Raw genomic sequence first — 16419 nt, 5'->3', positions numbered from 1 at the left:
ACCCTAAAATGTTACACCAATCCAAAATCAGAAGAGACTTTGAGTCACATGAAACCAGACAAGGAAAGGTCCGCTCAAAGTCCGACGGACATTCACAAAAAGGGCGAGTAGTTGTTTTTCCCATTCAGGTAAATGAGGGGGAGGTACCGGTGCTCGCTAGAGTATGTCTGAATAATGGAAGGAGCTCATCAGCGAAGAATTAGTCAGGACACTCCCAAAAGATCAGACCATTCACACTTTTAAATTGATTGACAAACGGGACATAGGTCTGGAAACCCCAAATTCCAAACATCTCCTGCCTAGCCGGTTTATTCTGATAATTTCTATAGGCAACAAAAGTATAGACCATCATTTTTGGGTCGTGAGAGATGTCCCTTCCGCCTTTTATCTGGGAAGTGACATTCTCAACCGATTTGCAATCAATTTGTACCTAATTAATAATAAACCCTGGTCCTGACTGGGGAGTAACCCCTGGGCCTTTGACAACATTGAAAAAGCATTCCGGTCAGCTCAATTGGTGCCTTACGCGGTTGAAGTTCAAGTGTGAGTAGAGATTACCATCCCAGGACAGGTGCGACAATTTACTCTTCCCCACAAAACTAAGCGAGGACAGATCCTCAAACATCAGGACGTATATATAAATCTAAATTCCCACCTCCAACAACAAGGTTTATATTTAAATCCGACACCTCTAGTAGACCGAGAACACAACACTATTTGAATTATGGTGGATAACAGCGACCCTCGAAGTATCACTTTGGGCACAGATACCTTTATTGGAATATCCAACATTATTCTATTGATTTAGGTAATGAAATCATGGGACCAATGGCAAACAATTGTTTCGACATCAGCAACAGTATTCCTTGAGAAAAGATTTTTACTAGGCATGGGGGGAATTTCCTGGTGTACTCTTCCTGCCCCTATGGTGTGGAAGAGGTGACCTGTAACATTAGGAGGGAGGAGGTACTGTATAGAATCAAGAACCACTAACTTTAACCCCCGATCCAGATCAATACCATCAACTCCACCCAACTGGAGGATACCGCTGAAATCGTAAAGCCCGAGGTCTTTCAAGGTTTCAAGCAGACGGTTCAGGAAATGATCAATCTTGCTGATACCCGTGAGACCGAGGAGCAAAGACAAAAGCTAAAATAGGTCTTCCTGGAATTCCAATATATCTTACAGTGGACTCATATCACTGTGGACCCACATCCATTCATTCAACCACCATTCCCACGGATCCTGAGATGGCTACCATATTTGTGAAACAATACTGGTTACCTCTCGCATCCATGGAGTCACTCACAGAGATTATTAAGAATTTAGAATCCTGTGGGATAATTCATCTGATATACAGATTACCTTCAGCAAACCTGTACTGGGGATCCTCAAACCAAACAGCCAATGGAGACTATGTGTAGACCAGAAGGAGTTGAACAAACGGGTCTGCATGTCAAGATGGCTCTTTCCTTACATCGATCCGGGACTGGCCCACATCCAAGAGTCAAAGGTGTATACCGCCATTGACCTGACCAACGGTTACTGGACAGTACCCGTGATTAGGGAAGACCAGTACAAGCTTTCCTTTACCTTTGGGGGCAGCAGTACATGTGGACCCAAACCCCTTTGGATACATAAACTCCGGCAATGAGTTCAACATCTTCCTACATAAGGCCATGCCCGATTTGGGCAATAGCGGAAACCTGGCCTATGTGGAGGTTGTTTTGATCAAGAGCTCAACTGTGGAGGAACATATAGCAGAAATCTGCTAGGTTCTCACCCAGTTGCAGAAGGTCAGAGCAAAACTGTCCTTTCAGAATTCACAGTGGTGCAAGAACTGAGTGAACTTCTTAGGGTATGAGATCACACCTGAGGGTCTTAATACCCACGAAGAGGTGGAAGCCTTATTGAAATTAAAAGACCCCATCACTCTGCGAAAATTAAGAAGGCTTCTTGGACTTACTAATTATATTTGAATGTTCATTGAAGACTACACAGGGCTCATTCGACCTTTAGTCCATTTATTAAAGGCCAAGTAGGAGTGGGGTCCAGAACAATCCGAGGCAGTTAAACAACTGAAAAGAAGCCTTTCCGAGGCTGCTTGTTTGGCTTACCCCATAAAGAACAAGGAGTTCTTCTTGGAGTTGGGGTCCTCAGATAATTGCCTACCAGTGGAATTGTACCAAAGCATGACAAGGTCAAGAAAGTCATCTCATACGTGAGCACTACTTTGTCCTCTGTGGAGGAAAAATTCAATAACTGCGAGAAGGCACTTCTGGCTGCTTAAGAATTAGCGCCAATTCATACAGGGGGAGCAAATAATTTTCGAGACTCCTCACCAACCCTTGCAGTATCTACAAAGTGACAGAATCCGACCGGGGAACGTTAGTAATTCCAGAGTTACTTCCTGGATTCTGTACATGCAAGGATTTTCTGTGGAGGCCAAATAAGGCCAAAATAAGAAGAGTCCCCTAGCGCAAGTGTTGGCGGACTCACATGATTGTGCTCAAGAAAATTGTCTCGAGGTTGAAAGTCTACTGACCAACAAAAACATGGAGGCGTACATAACTTCCCGACACAAGTTCTATGAAGAAGACACATGTCAGGGGATACCCGCAGTTTATGTGGATAGGGGCTCCTACCATGTTGATAACAATGGGGAAAAAGAACTGGTTGCTGGCATTGGGAATGCCTGGGTGAATGATACCCCAGAACCCTCCGCCGGTTATAAAATAGGAGGGAATGGGTTTGTGGAGCACCTGATTAACTGGAAGAATCAAGGCATGCTTTGTGCCAAAAACAAACCCGTAAAGCATGCCAAATTGATCCAATCAATCGACAATCAGGTGACCTCCAATGAGAAGACCATCTATTTGAAGAAGATAAGAGATCATTCCAAGATAGAGGGGCCAGATAAGGCTGTGAATGACCTGGTTTACCAGCAGGCTTAAACTGGAGATCTGTAGGGGTATTTCATAGAAACAGAATCCCTGCTGGGTAAAATCAAAATGGCAGCTGCCATCAGGTAACAAACTCAGGCTAACAGCGAACTCTCAACAGTCCCGTGGAGTAAAGATACCCCAGATGCAGATTTAATCACTGCAAAGAAAGAGGACCCGATCATTGGGAAATGTTATCGATACATTGAAGACCCCATAAGCTTTCCTCTAACAGAGTCGGATTATGCTGGTAAAGAGGATCTCCGGGTATTGATGAAGTTTTCCAAGATGTTCTGGATCCAAGACGGTTTGTTGCTAAGTAGAGCCCTATCTGGCAGGGGCCAGTGGGTGGTACCTACCGCCTTCTGAAGCCTGATGTTGAACCACGCCCATGACAAGGCCACCGCCATTCCTAGGGGGATTCATACGACATTGGAAATGTTGCCCAAGGTTGCCAACTGGCCACACACGGGCCAGTACCTCAACACTTACCTAAAGGAGTGTCTTGTGTGTGCTTAATTCCAACCCAGTTCACTCACACTCAGAGCTCCCCTTCAAAAAAGGGGAATGACACTGCGTTGTTCAGATTTGCAAGTCGATTTCATCAGGCCAGTGATTCACTCCTCTAGAGGAAACAAGTACATGTTGACTGTGACGTGCTTGTTCACGAAGTAGGTAGAAAGTCTTCCAGCCCCGAATTGTAAGGTGGAGACAGCTGCTGCACTAATGATCAACCACATCTTCTCTCGTTTCGGCCTCAGGAAGCCATTTTACCAATGAGGTGATGGCAAAGATGTGGGAGATACTAGGGGTAAAAAGAAAACTCCAATTGCCTACCGCTCAGCCTCAAGTGGGGAGTGGGGGTAGAGGGATACAACAAAACAATTGTGAGTATCTTAAAGAAGTTTGTGGCAGACTCTGGTCCCAGTTGGGACATTGGATTGGTGCTTGTCCTGATGGCTATTAGAGCTACACCATCTTCTGCAACAATGATGTCTCCATTGGAGCTCATGACCGCATGTAAAATGGTGTTACCACAGCATCTGCTCTATAGGACTCCGGAGCAGACACTGATAAATGAGTCCACTACTCATGAGTACATAACATCTTTTTAAGGAAACACCTCCAGCATGCTTTTGCTTATGCTCAGCACAATTTAGAAAAGTGGGCTGAAGGAATGAAGACCTATTATGATCTAAAGACCACCAAGAAAGAGTATGAAATAGGTGACAAGGTTTATCTGTATAATTCTAAAAGGAATTAGGCCAAGGGGCGGAGATTCCTTCAATCTTGGCTTGGTGCCTTTGAAATTGTAGATGAAATATAAGCTGTTGCTTACAAGATCTGCATCCCAACAGGAGAACTGACAGAAGAAAAATGGGTCCACATTAATCAGTTGAAAAGCTGTCATCCCAGACACGCTTTGCGACTGATGGATGAGCCACATGAAAAGCGAGCAGAGGAACCATCTGAAGAATGAAACCGAAGGATGAAAAATCAGGTGGAAATATGTATATATATATGTATAACCGTGAAGCTATCCCAGCTTCCCGGTACCTGTTTCTGAGCAGCACAGAGGAGCCGAGGGTGGCCTGGAGTGACAGGCCAAAGCTTGAAAACAGGTAAGAAGGCTTTAAAAAAAATTGATGTGTATTTTACATGTGTAATGTGCGTGTCAGATGTTTGTATGTGCTATGGGCCAATGCGTGGTTGGTGAATGAGATGAAATGTGATAGAGTGTGTGTTTCAATGTTCTGGGTGGAGGGGTGTGGACCTGTCTAGATAATGCAGTCAGAGTGGATGTAAGATTGAGTGACTGGTGAGTGAATGAGTATGAATGTGGTAGTGTGGTTCAATGTTCTGGACGGGTATGTGTCTGTGTGGAGAATGCAGTGTTAGTGGATGCGAGAGAAGGTGTATGGGTCAGTGAGTGGTGGGTGAATGAGTAGTAATGTGATAGTGCGTGATAATGTGTGTTTGAATGTTCTGGGTGGGTGGTTGGGTGTATTCCTGTGTTCCTGTGTGGATGAGTAGGAATCTATGTGTGTGTGTTTGTGTGTGTGTGGGGAGTGTGTGTGTGTGTGCATATGTGTGTGTGTGTGTGTGTAAATGTTCTGGAATGGTGGGTGCCAGTGTAAGAGTATGTGAGAGAAGGTATATGGGTGGATCAATGGGTCGGAATGTGATTGTTTGTGTGAATGTTCTGGGTGGGTGGGTACATGCCTGGGTGGTGAATGCAGTGTGAATGAATGTGAGAGGAGATGTATGGGTGGGTGAAAGGGAATGCCTGTGTGTGTGTTTGTGTGTGTGTAAGGCCCTGGGAGACTGGGGATCACTGGAGCATTTTTGTCACATCCTTTATTGATTTTGCATGTTTTACTGGTATTTTCGGGCAAAGTCAAATTCGTGTGTGTCATTACTTGGCTAGACTAGCATTTTGGTACAGACAGTCTAGCTATTGATTACTGTGGCATGACATGTGTTACTTGTCATCTTTGATAAAGCAAGCACGATAAGTAGTAATACCTCCCTAGACTGAGGTTTTGGTGTAGCCGCCTGTACATGTCTTACTGTAGCATGACTTTTAATTGACTGAGCATCTATGATGAAGGAAGGATAAGTGTTCTTATGGGTCTAGACTTGCTTACATTAGAACCAGTTTGGACATGTTTTCTTATTGTGACATATCACTTTTAATGGCCAAACCAATGGGAGTATTTTCTTTCACAGGAGTACTGGCATATATTGGCAGAGCCATCTTTGTGCTTAGTGCCAGTAATGATACTATAAAAAGCATCTCAAAGCAAACATGAGTATGTTCTTATATGGGAATACCAGCATATGTTGGTGGAGCCAGCATGAAAATGTGTTTTATAATGGCATATATTGAAGGGACCAGCATGCCAATGCATTGGGAAATGTGCTTGTGCACTTTTGGTGACTTGCATCTATTGTGCTTTTTTTCCATAAGCTACCCTCCACCCTACAAAACTAATTGCAAACTGGCCTTCTACACACGTTTCACAGAAAGTGTGCTGTGTAATGCACCATTTTAAGCAATTATTCAAAACATTTTCTCATGGGAGGGGAAAGAATCCCCCTGACACTCCCTCCCAACCCGTTTTCGATAGTTAGGGCCTCCTCGCTATGCTTGGTCGCAATCGCATATGCATGGCAAATATTTACATTCTCCAATAAAACAACTCACCAGCCACCACTGGTAGCTGGTATGTTTTGGGACCAGGAACTTCATTCTGTGCTAGGTGAAACATTTAAGCTTTGATTAAAAAAACATATTTACTTCTTTCACTTGGAATACTGCATGCCCCTGAAGCGGCATAATCATCATGGACATTGCCCACATGTGGTGGTCTGGGCCGGCGCGGGTGTTGTGTGCCCTGTGCTTTTTTAAGGAGCTTGGTGGGGGGGGATCCTCAGCATGGCTCACAGGGCGGGGGCCCAAATGTTGGGCTACACCACTGATTGGGCTCTGCTCACCTTGAACGCATTCAAGTGTGATGCGAATGGTTGAGAGGAGTCGCAAACTCGCCCAGGACCCTGCTCTGGTGCAACACTGTTTAAGAAAATAAGTGTTGGAAACGCACTCTCAGAAGTGAGGGAGCCATGCAGTGACCCATCCCCCGCACTCAAACTCCTTCTTAGAAATGGATTTCTAGAAGCTACATTCACGGGCCTGTCCAGGGGTGGGGAGTCATTGAATAACACACCTCACACAAAGAGCTCTGAAAATCATAGATGCATTCAGCACCACTCTTGAGGGAAGTGCAGACCCCCCCACACCTCATCCCATTAAAAAAAATTCACAAAGAGTCAAGTATCAAAGCCTAGGACATTAAGGTATTATGTTCGGCTCTGGATTGTGGGTGACAACATGTGGTTGCTTTTCACATAAATTAAAGATACATACACACAGAGACAGATGGCCTCAGATTACACCTGTGCAATGGGGTTCTTCTATCGTGGTAGCTGACTCATGGATACATTTATAACCAGGGAATTTTGTTTATACCAAATTCTGGTCAATGATTTCATTTTCAGGCCTTGCTTGTGCAGCATTTTGCTCCTGGGTAAACAGACAGCCCACGCCTCCCCAGGTCAGTGCTTTTTTGGCTTGTTTAACACATCAATGCCACAGATAACGAGTACTCCTGTGTCCATTGATCTATAGATTTTTCATACATTAGCTGTAGGCTGTACTGCATTATGTATGTTTTACATTTAGGCTCCATGTCGAATCTGGAAAATGACATTCTCCAAATGTGTGATCGTGGACAAATCTCGCCACCCTCTGTGCCTTGATTATATCTGGTCGAAATGAGAGCAGCTGCAAACACAGGTGTTAGAGGCATCTAAAGGTTGCGCGTAATCACGTCCTGTGATGTCACTTGAGGGTGGGATCAAATGACATCACTTCCTGTGATGTCATCGGAGGTCAAGGGCCATGTAATATCACTTCCGCCACCCCTGGCATTTTGGTGAAATGACATCCCTGGTAGCTTCCTTCAGAACACGCAGCATTCACATCCCGCAATGAATCAAGACTTGAGGCCCCATCACTGGACAAGAATGAACGTCTCAATGTTTCTCCTTTGCCTTCAAATATATAAACAAACGGTGCACTGTCTCAATCTTATTCTCTACGAATGAAATGCGTAACGCACCTAGTCAACATTTTTCTTTGGAGGGAAGTATTCAGTCAGGGTAACACTGTGCCTCATCGATCTTCTTTTTTCTCCCATTAGCCACACGACCCAGGTATGCAGTAAGGAACATCAGAGTCACACATCTATCTCATCCACTTGGAACCAGGATTGCTTCATTCGGTAGCGTCGAGATGCAACTGCAGGGAGATGGCAGTATCAGAGGAACCTCCGGCAGCAGCAGATATAAAGAGAACCCTATAATACAAGATAATGAACTAGGAAATTGTGCACAGAAGTGGAGTAAAATGGGCAGGCCACAGAAATCCAGGGATGGAACACTGACACCAGAGGCAGGGCCGGCCTTAGGGCAGGGCAGGGCGGGGCGGGCGACCGCCTGGGTTGCCATTAGCCACCCAGGGCGTCAGCTCGGGGGAGCCTTTCAAGGGCTACCCGAGCTGGTGTGGTGGGAGAAGTGTCCTTTTGAAATTATATCTGTTTTCGGGTGCGGGCGCATTTAACAATAGGGTGCTGGCAATATAGAGATAATTACCTCCCCATTGCAACGCTGGAACGGGGCAGTTTTCATGTGCACTATTCCAGTAATTAACTCCCTGCTCCCGCGCGGGAGTGGGGAGATAATCATCTTGATAGGGTGCAACAGCACCCTATTGTTGTTAAATGCGCCCGCTCCCGTGAGCACATTTAATTTCAAAAGGATCCTTCTCCCACCACTGAAAAGAAACATTTGGCGCCTACCCCTCTGGCTTCCCCCAATTGATCAGGGTCGCGACACAGGGTGCCAAATTGGGTGCTGCCGCCACTAAGGCCAGCACTGACCAGAGGTACAGTAAACCAGGTAAGCGCAAGTAACATTGAAGGCATACACCGAATACAAGAGGAGAGCTTCAGCAATGATGCGTGTGCCACTATTCTTATAGTGTTGGTGCCCATTCTCACAAGATCATAATGCCTGGAGAAAATCAAGGCCCATTCATAACATGGCCATGAGAAAAAGACGCAAGCTCAAGGCAGGCAGCGGATCAGCAATCCTGCACTCCTTCTAACAGGAAACGTGGCGGAAGAGGGAGAACACAGAAGGCCAACCAGAGCACCAGAAAGGAGGCTCATACCAGCGGTTCCGGCGTATGCATAGGGCAATGAGCAATGCTTTAAGTGTGCACGAAACCCTCCGCCACCCCTCGCCGTAGATGCAGAATGAAGTCCGCCGGTGGAAGTATATATGCCTCACACACAGAGGTGAAAGTGGCAGGGAACTAAAGGGTCCGAAGTGCCGTTACTTTTTGGGGAAACCAGTCAAAGTTCCTTTACTTTATTCGACGTGGAGCACTGTTCCAGTACGGCAGTACACGTTTATTTAACTACCCTGCAATTGGGGATTTGAACCTGGGCCGTGCTGGTAAAACACCAGTGTCACACCATGTTACAGCTGCTGGGTTGCTCCTGTTCACTTGTATAGACTGCCTGTGACCAGTGGTAGGAATTGAAAACAACTGGTGGGGGATCCCACAAAGGCCAGGGTGGGAGTGGAGTTTGGGGGGGCGGTGCCCGACGAGGTGGGGTTGAGTGGGGCGGAGCTTGCAGTTGACTTCCGATCAAAGAAAATGTCCAAAATAATAGTTTAAAACTGCACTATTTCTTTCATGCTGCTTCTTTTCCAAACTATATATCAATTCCACTTTAAACCACTTCCATGGCACTGGTGATGAGTTACCTCACTATGCGGAAAATAGTTTTGACCAGTGTTGCTGAGTAAATATTCTTTAAAATGCACAATTTGCATTCCATTTTATAAAAAAAAAAGTCCCCTTGGGCACTATTCAAACAAGGTGCCCAAAGGTCGAGGTGGCACAGGCAGGTTTGTTGAGACGGATGAGCATGCAGGCCGGGGTTTGCTCCGGTGACACGGTGGGCAATGAGCTCAGAGGAAGAGAAAAGGATACTGAATATTTGATACAATACACGGCCAGGCGCTTCCGTGAGAAATGGGTCTGTGTGGAGCTGCCCGGAGGAGGAGGGGGTTGTCTGGGCTTGCTGTGCACAGCACTGGATAGAGGGAGAGATGGCTTTTAAGAAATCACGACAGGGCCTAGAGAAAAGATGACGTTTTAGGATGGCACAAAATTGAGTCAGTATGTCTCCCCCAAGGCTCTATGCTCGAGGCTGAATGGATCACTTTCTTTGCTTCGTGATTGAAATCCCAGGGATCGATCTCCCTTTCCTCGGTTTCCCAATTTGCTACCTTCTCTAAAGTCTTGATAGGCCTTATCGATCCTATCTCTGACGCGTCCTATATCGAAGTTCTTTTCCTTTACTTGAACCACACCCGGCACAGCTCCTGCAGCTCCCCTCTGAAAGCAGTTGGGTTGGCTGCATCGTGTGTGATGTTAATAGGGGTATTAATGTATGCAATGTTTGTCGGATACCTGTATATTTATTTATTTATTTACGCAATGTTTGTCAGATACAGGTGTCCGACAAACATTGCATAAATAAATAATCCGGATCCATGTATCCAACAAACATTGCATAAATAAATAAATAAATAAATAAATAAATAAACAAACAAACTTGGTCATGGCTGAGGACTGTAACTTCCTCTTGTGACCTCTTGCATGGGGTCACCAGAAGAAGTTAGAGTTTACTCCATGCCCTTAAAAAAAAAATCTTCTCCCCAGGGCAGAGCAGGGGTTTGGGGCGGCTGACTCTGGCCGGATCCTGAGATCCAGCTACATATCTGGTGCCGGATCTCGGATCTGTCGAGAGCCGGCCCAATGACTAGCCCTGCCTGTGACATAACGCTCACTGTGGAGCAGTCACAAAGCCCTGGCCCAGCAGTGATCTGTGTCTTCTGCAATCACTCATGGATTTCTGCAGACACAGTGTCTGCACTGATAATGACCGGGGTGGGTGGCTGTAGCCCTAGGTGTCCCTTAAGAGATGAAATGGTGGATGATTGGATGGGGGAGACTGCTTAAAGCTGCATGCTGTGGGGGACAATGACTATATAATGGTGGTTATTTAAATGCATTTTATTTCGTTGTGTTTTGTCGGTTTTGATAGTAGCGTGGTGCGGAGAAAAGGAAGGCATGGTGTTTGAATTGTGGGGAGGTTGAGAATGGAGTCAGTGGAGATCAAGGGGTGAGAGATTTAAAGGGGCGAGACAGGGGGCACATAGTTCCACTACCTTTTTTCACCCCACTTCGCCTACTGCACACACCACCGGCACAAACAAGTACGGGCCTATCACTTGCCGCCAATTGTAATGTTTGTAGTGATATTATAAATCACTCTGAGAAATGCATGCGTGCAACCACCTGCAACCACCGTTATTCTTATTCAGGCTACAAGGGTCCACTTTCTATTTCTCTGGCCACTTAACTTTTCGCCCCCGCACTAACCCCAGCATCACATCCTGTCTGCTTCTGCTGAGGTTCTGCCACATAACGATGTAACAATCAAATAACATTACGTAGATAGTGAATGGATCACCATTAAAAACTCTATCCCACTGGAAAGGTGTTTTTGTCGATCACGGTCTGTAGGCTGTGAAGACTGAAGCTCGAGGCGGAATAGACCGCATATAGAAGCGATTGTGCTCTGCCTCAGTCTTCCAGGTTCAGAGGCCGCAGACCACGAACGAAGGCAGACGGGCCCACAGCAAGAATGGCAGTGGGTGGGGGGGCATAAGGGGGTAGGGTATCTCGAACAGGACCGGGAGAGGCCCGGCAGGGACGTCATTTAGGGGTCACTAGAGGTCGCAACTGCGACCTCTGAGGTCTCCCTTGCGACCTCTGTGGACTCGCTTGCGACCTCTAGAAAAAAGAAAACGAAAAACGAACAATTAAAAACAAATGTTTTTATGTGATGCAAGCTGCTGGGCTGTGCCCAGCACCATGTGGCTCTTTACTTCTGGAGTGGCTGGTTTTCTTGTACAGGCCCCTTAAAAAAGAAGAAAAATAAGAACAGGAGTGCCACAAGTCTAACACTTTCAGCACTGACCCTAAATAAAAAAAAAATAGGAATACCAAATAATGTGTCTTTCTGGAATTCTATACAATAATTGCTAGACTCATTAAAGGTTTATTTCAGGCACACTTCAGAGGGCGAGTCACTGATTTAGTCTGTTCTTAAACGCCTCAAATCAGCCTTTCATCCTTCTCAGGTCGATAAATGAGTACCAACACAGGTTGGGTGATATTGGGTGTATATTTTTTCTATATAAAGCGCTTAAGCGTAAGTGCTATATAATAAAAATAACACATCATTAGCATTTGGTCACGGACGTCTGCTTGCATTAATAGTAATTTAGTAATATGGGCCTATACATACTGATCTTAACGATACATATGGCGATCCATTCTTGTATGTAATGTACATCACATTATAGTGATATTGTAACCATATTTTTCGTAGTGTACAATGCTATGTGATGCCACTTCCTGTTTTGTCAACAGGTGAAAGGTCGTGTTCCATCGCTTCCTGCGATATCACTTCGGGGTATGGTCGAATGACATCACTTCCTGTGATGTCATCAGGGGGTCAAGAGTCGTGTGATGTCACTTCCGCTACCCCTGGCATTTTGGTGAAATTACGTTCCTGAGGCCCGGGAACAAATGACTCACCCTTTTTACCATGGAATCTGCACAGTCTTTTGTTCCCAGCCTCTGGACATAGATCTGTTTTTTAGGGGGAAAAGTGCTATTGGATATGTTTGAAAAGTTATGGATGGTGCGAATGGAAGACAATGCAGGGTAGACATTTTACCCACACTCACGAAGAACAGAATGAAGATCACATGTGTGTTCAAGCCACTTAATTAAATGAATGATGACTCCAGTCGAAATGTATCAGAATTATAAGGCCAGTGCTGACCAAACGAAGATGTGTGTAATGCATTTGAAATGGTTGGATGAAAAACATGAAAACCATTTGGTAGGATAAATAAACGCAGATCTTCCACTATAACTTTAGACCAGCTAGTTACCTAGTTCTGGCTTTTTTCACATTCAACTAATCACTTAGCAATTTGGGCCTCACCAAGAGTTTGGTGTAACAGCAAAACATGTTTTACCCTTCTGCCAAATTAGAAGTTGTGCATCCGAATCTCATGGAATCTGCCTGCTTTTGTGTGGTGGAAATTTCCCTACACAAAAGTGTTACTGCTTTCAATACTACATAATTCCATAATCCCGTATGCAGCATTCTGGAATTTCCCAATGGAGTCCTGCAGGACTTCTAAATGGAGAATAACTGAAGGGTCCCCATGAACTCTTCCCTTTACTGCATGCTTATACTTGCAGTAATGCGTTACCTCATACCAAGGATCTTAGTGTTCCAACCTTTTATGTTCTTCATTAGAAAACTCCACTGCCTTTGTGATGTACAGTCTTTGAACCTTGGCCCATGAGAAACTTGTTCATGACAGACTTTAGACTGGCTACTTGCCTTGTATTGTATTTATTTATTTATTTATTTACTTATTTATTTATTTGTAAAGCTAGCCTAACCTGGAGGTATCTGGGGTCCATGCACACAATGTCCAACGAATGTAAACACCTACACACTCTTAGAGGCTGTATCAAAATCCCTGGCTCAAGAGAGTCAGAAATGCAATGGGCTTAGATCAGGGGTCTGCAACCTGAGGCTCTTCAGATGTTTTGGACTATGACTCCCATGATCCCTCAACATTGACTATGCTGTGTAGGTCTGATGGTGGTTGTAGTCCAAAACATCTGCAGAGCCAACATTTGCAGACCACTGTCTTAGATCAAAACAAGACCAGACTTCTGTTAAACATTAGGCAAAATAGGGCACAACTAGGCAGACACATTTTTAAATGAAGAACATTTCTTTTCGGAATATGTCAGGTTGAAATGTTAATGCAGATGTATGCTTGGCGATACTGCATAATAGTGCCAAGCTGCGTTCTGGGTGCAGTCTTTTTGTCTTTTTTTAATATGTCTTATTGAGGGATCATTTTATAAGACAGCGTAAGGCTTCGTACACAGTCTGCATGTACAGGTTGCAGCGAATTGAATCAAAGCAACAGTGGAGCGAATTTCAGTAAAGATATTAAAAAGATGTCCTAAAAACTTTTCAGCCATGCCTATCCAGTAAATACCAACAAATACTGACAAAAATTGCATTTCTTAAGAATTGTGGGTGGCTATTTGTGGGGGTTTCGAAAACAAATGTGTGCCGGACCTTAACTTGTGTAACAATATGTAGAGGGTATTGCCAGAAATTTAGACTGCCCCTTTGCCACTCTGCCAGTTGTTACTCTTGCTCACAAGGTGGGCTGTACTAGGGTATGTGTCCTGGAAAGGTAGACCTCTTAGAAGAATTTGGAGGGAAGTTTCGGATCCTGTTACACTTCTAACAGCCATTTCTCTGACTCTTCACCGATTAAGGTAATCAACTATTTACCACAATCACTTGAAGTGCCTATTTGGGTTTTGGTTATTAAGAGCCCGCACATGGCCAAGGAAGGGCATATTGAACTCTGTAAGTCAAACAGGAAGCCATTCGCTGATTCTCAGCATGTCACTCTTACATGTAATTGACATAACGCATGCCTGAACCACATTCTAAAACTTTTCATGTCTGTTTCTTTTACAGGGTGATTCTGGAGGTCCACTTGTCTGCGATGGGCGTCTTTTTGGGATTGTTTCTTGGGGAAATGGCTGTGCTAACCCAAAATACCCAGGTGTCTATACATCTGTGCCCAATTTCCAAATGTGGATTTCTAAAACAATCTTGTAATGGAAAGTACAGTGGGAAAGGCGTGTCCTCCCAGAAGAACGTCCATGTTGGATTTACTCGTGATCACTAAGCAAATCCTATGGTGCCCTTTATTAATTCAATGAAAAGAGACCTTCAACAAGAACTGTAACCACTTCCTGCAAAGAAGACATTTAAGATAATGCTGTGCTTTGATAGATGGACGGTAGATGATCAAAATGCTAATAACTTTGCTGTAAGAAAGGGAAACAACAAAGCCCTTGTATCTGATGAAATTTGCCTAGAATAAAAGAGCCATTTGACAGATTCAAAAGCACGGCGTCAAATAGTACTAGCTGCCCCCCTTAAGTTGATGCATGAATTACCATTAGGAAAACATGGCGGACAACCTAGGAATGAACTATTTCCAGATTATGTGTATTGTTGGAATAAAACAGTTCTCTGCGGATTTATCAACTTTAGAAAAGGAACTCTACGTGGTTGTATCAATGTATTTGGTAATAATATATCGAGAAGCTTCCATATTACTAAATAAGGTAGATTTGAAATAGTAACACTTGGATTATGTGCTTGGACTGATGGGATGGATTGTCTTGCATTGGAGACAAAAAAGAGTGTCATGGTACTAACAAAATGTGTTGTCTTGGGATAGATATAAGGGGGTGTACAGGAATTAATTGGGTGCAATGTTTGCAGGTGTATACAAGGATGGGATGTGTTGGAATACATAGGACTATGCATCTTGGAATTGAAAGAATGTTGTGTTTTAGGACAGGGTGGGTTGCATAGGTACATATGTTTTGGGCTGGGTAGGATGGGGTTGCTCAGGCTAACGGTGTCCTGAAAGACATTTGGAAGTCTATCCTGGGATAGGAAGGATCATGTTATTTGAAGCAAGTATGTTGAGCTATCTAAGGCAGATAGCATAGGATCTTTGGGTACATAGTTTTAGGTATCTGGGAATTGAAAGGATGTTCACTTTGCGGTTGAAAGAATTGGAAGTCTAGAACCAAATAGCAAAAGGTTTCTTGTTATAAGTGGGCTTCTTGATGTTGATACTGGTGGATGTAGTTTATTGAAAGGATGTGCTAGGGTGCCTTTGGATGAATAGGATGGGTGTCTTTGGAAAGATAAAATTAGATGGACAGTATTTGGTACCTTACGATCAATAGAGGGCATTTATTGAAATGTAAAAGGTGAGCGGTCTGAGGTAGACATGAAGGTAGCTTTGGATTGATATGATGGGGTGCTTAGGGATGGAGGCTAGGGATGCCTTGGGATCATCAAAGGGGGGTTTCCTGGGATTGATGAAATGAGAGGCTAATCAGTAGATAGGATGTGGCATTTTGCAATTGACAGGGTGGCATTTCTTAGTATGCATTGGATGGGATGTAAAGGATCATGTGTTTTGGAGTGGACATTGTGACGTATTAGGTAGCACATAGGATAGGATTATTAGATCCATGGCATGGGAGGTCTTCAATTTGACAGGATGAGTGTTTTGGGATGCATACAATGGTGTGTCCTGGTCCGATTGGATGAGATGTGTTGGGATGGAAACCAACAATGTCTTCGGATCACTTATAAGGCAATACCTTGGAATGGACAAGATGGAGTTAATCAGTATATACGATGGGTGTCTTCGAATACACAGGAGGAAGTTTCTTGGTATGGGTAGGAGGGGGTGCCTTTGGAAGATTAGGTTAAGATATGTTCAGATGGGTTGGATGAGGTGCAATGGAATGGATTGAATGCACTACCTTTAAATAGATACTGTAGAATTAGGTGTCCTGATGTAATGGTGTGTCCGGCAATGAATATGATGAGGTATCCTGGGATAGATAGAGACAGGGGTTTTAGAATGTAAAAAATGGGACCTATTGGGAGAAATAGAAGGAGGTGTTTGCCATTTATAGGTTGTTGTGTTTTGGGAAGCAGACTGATGGGTGAGGTGGGTCGGGAGTCCGGGTTGATGGTGTTGTCGCCCACGGAACACACATCGGGGCGTCGAGGGATGAGTCCAGGGGAGAGAAAGGAGGTTGCAGAGGTGT

At 44.4% G+C, this 16419-nt stretch overlaps 1 protein-coding gene across 1 annotated transcript in view; it reads left to right on the top strand.

Annotated features, from left to right (window-relative positions):
* LOC138473640 (trypsin-3-like) overlaps positions 1–14681 on the top strand; it is a 309853-nt gene extending 295172 nt beyond the window's left edge. Inside the window, exon 5 of the mRNA XM_069612171.1 lies at positions 14246–14681. Coding sequence (XP_069468272.1) covers positions 14246–14389 — 144 coding nt within the window. The 3' untranslated portion in view covers positions 14390–14681. The remainder of the gene's footprint in view (positions 1–14245) is intronic.
* Positions 14682–16419: the final 1738 nt, after the last annotated feature.

Source organism: Ambystoma mexicanum, chromosome 8, assembly GCF_040938575.1.
Source record: "Ambystoma mexicanum isolate Mex_15411 chromosome 8, UKY_AmexF1_1, whole genome shotgun sequence".
Lineage (NCBI taxonomy): Eukaryota > Metazoa > Chordata > Amphibia > Caudata > Ambystomatidae > Ambystoma > Ambystoma mexicanum.
The sequence above is the reverse complement of the archived record's forward strand: the minus strand, read 5'-3'. Positions and strand labels throughout refer to the sequence as shown.